The sequence below is a fragment of the Pteropus alecto genome, unplaced genomic scaffold (genome assembly GCF_000325575.1).
Source record: "Pteropus alecto unplaced genomic scaffold, ASM32557v1 scaffold103, whole genome shotgun sequence".
Lineage (NCBI taxonomy): Eukaryota > Metazoa > Chordata > Mammalia > Chiroptera > Pteropodidae > Pteropus > Pteropus alecto.
In genome coordinates this window covers 2,423,589-2,433,438 of record NW_006436288.1, presented here as the reverse complement: position 1 = coordinate 2,433,438, position 9,850 = coordinate 2,423,589, and the positions used below count along the sequence as shown (strand labels likewise).

Here is a 9,850-nt window from a genome sequence, read left to right as displayed (position 1 = left end):
GGAGAAGTCCCAGAACTGATTTCAGGATGAAACTGCAAGAACAAAGAAGTACTTCTAACACAAACAAATGCTGTCCATTGACCAACAGATGCAGGAAGGTCCTTCTCCCAACCACTGCAGCTCCTGTGATGGGACTCTGGCTCCTTCAAGCTCAGCTTCCTCTCCTGCTGCTGTTCTCTGGCCTGCAGAGACCCACGGTGAGTTCCAACTTAGGGCACCACTGAGGAGGTGATCTCTTTATCATCAATGCTCCGACCGAGCATTCTCCTGGTGACAATCTTTCAGTGACCTTTAGGTATTTGGGGTCTAATTTCATTCAGACATTTCAACAAGTAATACCAGCAAAGGATGTGGGAAAGTATTATTTAAAATTGTGGATTCTTTATAGTTTATAAATTTGGCATTATGGAAGCTGGATGTATAGTGTCATGTTCTTGATTCTCCATAAAATTTAAGTGAAACACTATTGTTGTAGGACAAATAATGCAAAATAAACCAAGTCTGTTTGGCTTTAAACTGTATCATATGGATCAATTCAAAAGAAGCATTGTAATTTAAAGTTCTATGTAATGAAAAATAATCTAATGTTAAAAGATGATAGACTACTTAAATGAGATCTAGTAATACATTAAAGTTTTACAGTTTATCATGATGAGACTTTACAGAACACGATATTGTTTGTTTTGTTTTGGCTTAAATAGATTCTCTAGATTTATTTGTAAGCCTGCTGTAAAAAGTTATCGGTTAAAATTATTTAAGCAGTCCTAAAAACTTGTTCTAGTTTACACACAACTAGATGATTTTAACATAAATAACAGCAAAAATACCAAATGGTTTGTTTTGGGAGTTCCGGGCACAACATCCTTGACTTCGATTACATGGAATCTTACCTCTTCATATATTCCTTAATGAGTACTGTTTATTAGAAAAGCATCATTTCTTTGCCAAGCAGGAAACACCTTGAGATGTAGATCACTGAAATATGGCTTTACATGATGAACTGATGGTACTTAATGAACTTGTATTCAAATCTTTAACTTCAGTGTAGTATGCACTAGATATAAATAAGTAATATTCAACTGGCTACCCATTAGAAAATGTGTTTTTCCCACTTCTGGTTTCCAAGAGGGAGGACTCTCTGAGGCGCACCCCCAACCTCTGTTCAATGCTTGACTCTGCTACCCTGGCAGTGGGCAAATTTATTTGATTGGTAACATTGGGAAGAATAACTGGGTTTGCTGAGTTTGATGGTTTTTCTTCTTTGTGAGAGCTAGCCTGATGGCAAAGGACAGGAGTTCTATGTTCCTCCGTGACAAGAATCTGACCTGGGCAGGCCACAATCCACTATTGCCTGCAGCATGGTGGGCAAGTCTGCCTTATTCTGAGGTTTATTCTAAACAAGCCTACTTGCCATCAACCTTCATGACATTATTCAGTAATAATATCATATTTTAGCCTTCATATTTGCTCTTTTTTTCTCAATCTTTCTAAGAACCTGGGCAGAGGAGAGGGCTGTTATGTACTTGGGATCTCCTTGGAGAAGCCAACATAACTCTTCACTTGAGTCTTTTCTTAAATAAAGTTCGAAAGCTTAACATGGCTTTTAGGTATTTATAAAAGAGATATTCCTTAAAATACCCATTAGAGAATGTGAAGGGGGTCAATAGAGGAAACTAAGTATAATTAAACTTTAAAGTTATTAATTGTTTTCTTCAACATGCTCAATATGCACAAAATAAAAAACAGTGTGATTTTGGTGACAACGAAAGGGTCATTTCCTCCCTGGAGTGATGAGTGGTCTTTGAGCTTTCAGTGATATTTATTAAACCAAATTAAATCTCTATCACAGGTCACTGATGCAGGAAGGACTGGAGCACTGTAACAATTATGAGTTACTTCAGCAAATACTGGTTTTTGAGGAGAGTTGGCCTTATTGAGTATATGAAATCTGCTACCATATTTACCATCTGATTTTAAAATTAAAATCAAGATTTTTCTTTTCTTATAGGCAGCAGTTAAAGTCAACTTTAACTTGGCACCAGATTCCTTTGATGATCAGTACCAAGGCTGTAGCCAACAGGTCATGGAAGAGCTAAGACAAGGGGATTATTTCACAAAAGAACTAGAAGCCCGTAGGAATTATTCCAGGGTCTGGCATAATTGCCACTTAATCTGGTTGAACCAAGATAAAGCTCTCCCTGAGAACATGACTATCACACATGCTGTAGCCATCTTGGTTTATACATTGAACAAAAATATTCGTTCTGACTTCACTAAAGCCATGGTCAGTGCTGCCAGGTCTCCATGGCAATATAAACATTCATTTCATTTCAAATACCTACATTACTACTTGACCTCAGCAATCCAGCTGCTAAGGAAAAAGAGTGTCATGAAGAAGGGCTCTCTGTGTTATGAGGTGCATTACGAGGCTGATTTCTACCTGGAAGCCTACACAGGAGCCACCATTCGATTTGGCCATTTCCTGTCTTCCTCCCTCCTAAGAAAAGAGGCACAGAACTTTGGGAACCAAACTCTATTTACCATATTTACCTGCCTGGGTGCACCTGTAGAAGACTTCTCTCTCAAGAAGGAGGTCCTGGTCCCTCCCTACGAGGTGTTTAAAGTTGTAAATATGAGCTACCACCCAAGAGGAAATTGGTTGCAATTGCGGTCAACTGGAAATCTGAGCACATACAACTGTCAGCTACTAAAAGGTATTATTATCAATCTAAATGGAATTCAAATTTATCAGAATCTCAGACTACCATTCTTTTATAAAAGTTATTTTTTCTGAGTGGGCTTGAGGGGAAAAGGCCAAAAACATGGAAACTGGCCTTCGGTAATAGTGAACTGACATATTAGAGAAAATCTGCCTTATTTTGTTGTTTCCTCTCTCTTCATTCTCCTTAACTCCCTCAAGGAAAATGTATTTCTGCAATGGCACTAATATATGGAGCATTCTAGACTGACAGAGTAAACCTTTATTGGAAAAGATAACACATAAAATATAGCATTTTTAACTTATTCCTCAAATTTGTGTTTTAGTCATGGTCATTTCATGAGAGGAATGCTAAAAGTAAAACAGGAGGCATGATTTAGTCATTCACTCTTATCTATTAACCATCTTCTTTGTTCTGGGAACTAGGATAGGAGGCCCCCAGCAACATAAAATGACTATCCTAAGAGGATTTTTAGTCTAATGAGAAATGGAAATATGAACAAATGTCTACACACAAAAACGCAAAGTGACACGCCAAATGTTTAAACAATGGTTGTGGCTGCTCAGAGCAGGAAGCTAGTCACCCTCTCTAGGGAAGACTTAACAATAAAGGACCATGTGGGACTTGTCATAGAATGGGGGTTTTCAGAGAAAGAAGAGAGGAAAAGTGATTTAAAGCAGGAAACAGCAAATGCTGAAAAAGAGAGATTTCTGACAGCCTAATGATTTCAGAGAATCTCCCAAATTCTGGATGGCTGGAATGTAAGATATGTAGGACGTAGGAGGGGCCGGGAGTAGAAAGTGAGTAGGGGAGTGTTTGGGGTGGGAGAGTTGTGATGGGGCCTGATTGTAGAAACTTGTGTATCACATGCTCAGGACCCATGAACTTCATGATGTATTTAAAGAGAAGTCATTAGAAGTTTTAAGGAGTGGAGCATTAATTAGACCAATATTTTAGCAAAAGCTCTGATGATGTTTTGGAAAATGAACTGAAGCAGGAGAAATTAGAGATCCCACAATACAAAAAGAAAAAAAAAAGAAAGAAAGAAAGAAAAGAAAACAACAAAAAAAATCCGTTAAGCTCTTTTTTAGAAAAAAATGTAGCTGATTCCATTTTATCCTTGTATGTTGCCAGCCACAGTCGTTTCACAGAGCAGTAGTTCTGGAGCAAATGCTACAGAACTTTGGTTCAGAGAAAAGAATGTCTTTATCCACATGTGCAGTCATTCACACTCAGTTAACTACAACTCTACTGCAAAGCCTACCTTTAAAATATCCCTGAATCTTCCTCTATACCTCATCATTGCTGCTGTTAGAAATTCGTGCTGTCAGCATTTCTCAGCAGGTCAGGGCTACACTATTGCAAAGGTCTTTAAACTGGCATCCACACTGAGGTGTAGGGCCTGCTCACTCTGGCCTGTTTTTAGACACAGACCAAGGGAGGGGTGATCTGTCAGTACTTTTATCTCCTCCTTCCTCTCCTGGGCAGTAGGTTAGTCAGCAATGTGAGTGAGATACATATCTCACTCAAGGACCCAAGAGATTAGTGTTTATAGAGGAGAATGAACAACTAGCGTAGACTATGAAGAAAACAGTGAAATTTTAATAATAAATGAGACCATTCAAAGCCGGGTTCCAGGATTCTTTAGAACCACACCTGAGTAGGACACTGCTGCTTCATTTTCATCATGAATTCGAGACAGATAATTTTTCCACTAGGTTAACCAGCACAGTAAAATATATTAAGTAAAAGATCATAGAGCATTTATGTCAAGGAGTAGGAAACTGAGGGAGAGGAATATATAGTAGAAATAACTACCCATGTTCTGCTATTCTCAAAGATAAATATTTTTAAGACTCTCCCCCACAAACTAATGATCTTTTCTTTCCTGTGATTAAACTGTTCAAACAGAACTTTAACTCATTTTTGAGTTAAGGCTTACCTGGGAGAGCCATGCATATTCCTAGATTCCGGAAGCTTGGTTGGTCTTGGAAGGATGTTTGAGATCGTGCATCATACTTAAGGAAACCAATAATCTTGTGTTGCTCTATAAATTCTATATGAGCAGAAATTTAACTGCACTGTATTTAAGACCTTGGCAGGGAATCCAGGCAGTTTGACCCAGATCCACCCTGTCTGGATTCATATCCAGCTTATACTACTTTTCAGCTGCGTTCTCAGTCAAGTTGCTTAAACTCTCTAAGTTTCCTTATCTATATAACAAGCATCATAATAGAACCCCACAGGGTTCTTGCAAAGATAAAATACTAAATTATTTCTACACTCCCTAGCATACAAAAAATGGTAAATAAGTGTTAATTCTTACTAACTTTAGTCCCCTGACATATCGAGGTGCTCAATCTAGATTTGTTGAATAAGTTAATGAATAAATGAAGCATTCTCTTTCATGCCTCTGAGTGAGTTAGGCCTTGGGACAGATGATCACATAACTCAATTGACTAAAAACAGTTTCAATATTTGCTAAAAAGGGAAATATTCTAAAAGTTTCAACCCCTAGTCAAGACTAAGGAACTATAGCCACAATGAATGACCTGGAATGTGGTCACTTGCAATGTGAGTTACCATATCAACATTTTTATTAGAAATTCGCCAATTAGCACCTTGTGCAGACTTGGAAAAAGAAACTGTAAATGATAGAATAAAAATATCACTGGTCTTAGAGAGTGATACTTTAATAAGAGACATTGTATGATAGGCCAAGAGCTGGAATTAAAGTGTCTTCCCAACCAGCATAGCTATAAAACTATCTGGGAGAGTGTAAGAGGGAGAAGAATAAGCTTGAGCCACAAGGATGATATTTGCCCTTTGACTCTGGGCTCTGACTGAAAGTTGCAGAGGAGGTGCCTTCACCCTCTGGTTCTACCTTACATAAGCCTCATCTGCCACTGGCTGGTTGTTTGCACAGTCACTTTAAGTGAGGACAAAAGGACTGTATAGACTTGCAACGGACACAACAAATAACCTAGTTCTACTGACTTAAAAAAATGTTTTTTGATTGGTTCAGCTATTACCTGCAGTGTTTTTTCTCACTGAGTAAGCTATGTCTGAAACCTTTCTTAAGTCATGTATGTTAACTGATAAATAATATTCTATTTATCCCAACACCCAGGAACAGTATTAAATTGATCCATACATGAATAATGGGAAGGAGGAGGTGATGTGTTTTTTTTAATCTGAGAGTCTTTCACTAGGATGGACTAAGATCAAAGTACTATAGGGGAATAAAAATAATTTTCTCTCTACCCTTATAGATTCCTGGTTGAGACCCCCACCTCTATACACTGTAATATTAAAAAAAAAAAAAAGACTAACATAAAAAATTAATTTTATACATACAAGAGTCCCATAAAATATGAGACTCAAAAGCAACCAAGCAATTGAGGCTTATATACCACCGTGGGCTAAGAAAAGGAGCAGAGGTCTGGGGCTTCAAAGGGGAGGAAGACAATTCACAGGAAGAGGAGAATTGCAAATGTTTGGTAAACAAATATTTGCTTTACCATGCAGCTAAGTCTCTTGGATGAAAAACTTATCTCTGGCAGTAGCTCTCTTCCTGGTAAATTCATTTAGGCAGTTGAGAGGGAGGTCAAAAGTTTTTCCTGAATCTGCTCTTGATTGCCTTCGGCTCACAATAATTCTTATGCCAAAGTGGCAAATTTTGGGGTGACATATTATGTTCCCCTTCAGTACCCTCCTCAGACTTGAATTTCTAGATAACTACTATCACTCACTTCACCTCTCTCAGTCACCTGGACTATATGATTCACCTCGGAAATTCGGGAATTAGGGAATTCACAGATGGCATTCTGGAGACCAGATATCTAAATCCTGGGCATAATGTTAGTAGCTATGTGGCCTTGAGCAATGAAACTGGAATCTTCACAGGAGACTGCTTATCCTTTTACATTTTTTACTCAGAGAAGCCACAAGCTAGTCTATATCCCAAAAAGTCCCTATGAGTCAGTGACATGGTTCCACTCTTGTTCCCACTTAAGCTGGCAGATGTGATATTTGAAAGACAACATAAGGACCTTTAAAATTGGCCAGCCAGGACACTGTAATTCTCCCAACAAGTTCAAAGAATTCTCAGCAATCTATCACTTTTAGAGAGTCAAGAGGTCAAATTAGTAGCATAATACATTTAAAAGAGTGAATTAGCAAATATATATATATATATATTTGACATTCTAACAGCTTTCTCTTCTAATTCTTCTCTCACCCGTCCCATGACCTATACTGGTTACCATAGAAACAGATGTTTTCATACCCATTGAATGACTCAAAGTATGTTATGTTAGTTATTTGCCCTTAAATGTTACTTCTTCAGCAAAATAATCTGTGCCAAAAAATCTGTAGACACACAAAAACATGCCCTGTTCTGTATCACTTGGATTCACAAAGAAGAGGGATTTATTTGTTAAAATGTCTCACATAATCAAAATTCTTAAGCATATTTCTAGAAAAAATATAGTCAATTGTTTGTAGTAAGCCTGGTTTTACATGTTAACCATGTCAGTTACTAGCAGCAAGAACATGGGCAAATGGCTTAGTTTCTCTGTGCCTATTTCTTTATATATAAAATAGAAATAATTTATTTAAATAAAACCTACTTCATAAGATTAGCTACTATTACCATCATTATTTATTTTATTAACTTCTTGTTTGCTGTTTTCTTTTACTCTGGGCTTCAATTTCCTCAAATTAGTTTTCCCTGTTTGTGGCATCACATTCACATTTACGTAGTGTCTGTCTCAGAGAAATAGATGAAAGAATGAGCACATAATTGAATGAATCTGGGAGGCCACAAAACATGATGGAAAGAGAATAGACTTCAGAGCCAGTAAGAGCTGGGCATATGTTAGTAGCTATGTGGCCTTGTGTAAATGACCCCTTCTGAGCCTGTTACTTCATTTATATTTGGGGGCAATACTTGCCTAGAGAGAATGTCAAATGGTATACATCCTCTCAAATACAGCTAAAAAAACTCTGGGAAAGTACTTTGCACATGGAAGCAAGATAATAGTTTAGTGGCACATAATTTGTGCATCAGTGATACTATCAGAAAGAACAGAAACAAAAGAAAAGCCATTAGAAATAATGCTTACCATTTTTTGAGTGCCAACTTTTGCTAGATAATATTCTAAAAGAGTAATGCTCATTACTCTCTGCATTTTGACAGAGTCTATATAGATAGCATTTGTCTCCAAACACAAGATTAACTAAATATACTGCATGTCTGTTTTACCTTTTTCTGCTTATTTTCAAGAGCTTGAATATTTCTTTCTAAATAGTCATGTAATTCGCAGATTCAGACTTCATGAAATAAAGGTATAATAATTATGTATATCTCCCCAGATTATATGCCCAAATACAGAGATGACCAAAATTTGGTTATAATACACCAAATAAAATGATATTTCTGTGGCAATTTAGTTTACAAAAGACTTTCACACACATTATCTGTTTAATTCTTACAACCACCCTGTACGTTGGGTTATTGACCCCACTATACTCATGTGAATACTGAGGTTTAGAGAGATTAAATGATTTGTGTGAGATTACTGTTTATAAATGACAAAAGTAGATCCTTTCCCATGTTTCTGAGCAAAAAGTCCAGGACAGTTTTCTCTATAGATAGCTTTCAGGAGATTTATTTGTCCATTCGAAAATGTTACTGAGAACCTACCATTAGTTTCAATTTCTGTGACTGTGACTATTTATATTATAAGTCACTTTGCAAACACATAAATATATAAATGCATACACACAAATGAATATGTAACAAGACAATAGTTAACCTTTACACATGCAATGTAACTCTAGTGTTTTTTAATCTAACCCATTTTATTACATTACGAAAGAGTGGTGGCTGTGACCTACAAAACTGATGTCACAAACTATTAATGGATCACAACCTCCAATTTGAAAAATACTGTACTAGTGTACGGAGGGAATAAAAAGCATTGAAGGGGTAGTCTTGATGCAGCATAAAAAATACGAAAGTAAAATTAATGTGAGGTCTTCTCAAATGCAAGATTTTGTAAATTATAATTAATTTAATTCATGGATGTTTTTTATTTATCCTACTAAATATATTGTCTATGTAAAAAAAAATAATAATAATGTTAAGTAGGAATGATAATGACCATAGGAGAGGTAGAGAAAAAAGTAACAAGAAAATTTAAAAAGTTATTTAACCTGAGAAAATAAAATTAAAATAAGATATTTTAATATCCTAGTTATTATGAAAGAGGGCTTAAGTGGTAGCTTTGAAGAATGAGTATGATTACAACATAGTAATGTCTATATATTTGTCTCTTATTTGAACATCATCATAATAGCAGTGAAGAAAGTAAGGAGGAGTGGTAGTGATCAGAATATTTCTCAAAATCTTGAAATGCTTTCATTTTACATATGAGGAAACTGAGGCCCAATGAAAATAACGAACACAGTCAAGTCAAACAGCTAGGGGCAGAGCTTCAATACCAAAGCTAATTACTTTCAAAAAATCACAATCTTTGCTGTATGTTTCACTGTCAATCAGTATTTTCTGACAACTCTTCAGTAGAATCTTATCCCATTAAAAAGTGAAAAAGAATGGGGTTGGAGGTCCTTGTGATCTCTAGCCTCAGGGAAGAGAAAACAAAAGAAAAAGTTTGGGAATCATTCTAATGAATGACCCCTTAAAGTGATATCATTGGCTGCTAGGCCCCTGTAAGAAGGCAGATAATACAATTTTAACACAAACTTTGACAAAATCTTGGAAATATGTATGTAGAAGACAATTTTCTTTGTCTTCTCTTATAGGTGAAAATTGGGGGAGTGCAAATTACTCTTAGTATATATAGAATTCCAAATAGAAATTCCAGGATACTCAAAGGATTTTATATTATCTGAAAGTAATAGGAAAATTTCTCCATCATTTGGTCATCCCATCAAACAATATGGTCAAATACTGAAGCAATCACAGAGTTGAATGTTTTCCTACCTTCTTTCTACCCTAATAATCAGTGAAATCTGGTTGAAGAAGAGATTCCACTTTTTATTCAGAGTATTTTTTTAAAAGTTTCCATCTCATTCTATATCCACATCCCGTCGTATTCTCTGCC

The 9,850-nt window shown here is 36.3% G+C and overlaps 1 protein-coding gene across 1 annotated transcript in view; it reads left to right on the top strand.

Moving 5' to 3' along the window:
* Positions 1 to 11: 11 nt before the first annotated feature.
* ART4 (ADP-ribosyltransferase 4 (Dombrock blood group)) overlaps positions 12 to 9,850 on the top strand; it is a 13,260-nt gene continuing 3,421 nt past the window's right edge. The window contains exons 1-2 of the mRNA XM_006912648.3: positions 12 to 197; positions 2,009 to 2,714. Of these exons, the coding sequence (XP_006912710.1) occupies positions 27 to 197; positions 2,009 to 2,714 (877 nt within the window). The 5' untranslated portion in view covers positions 12 to 26. The remainder of the gene's footprint in view (positions 198 to 2,008; positions 2,715 to 9,850) is intronic.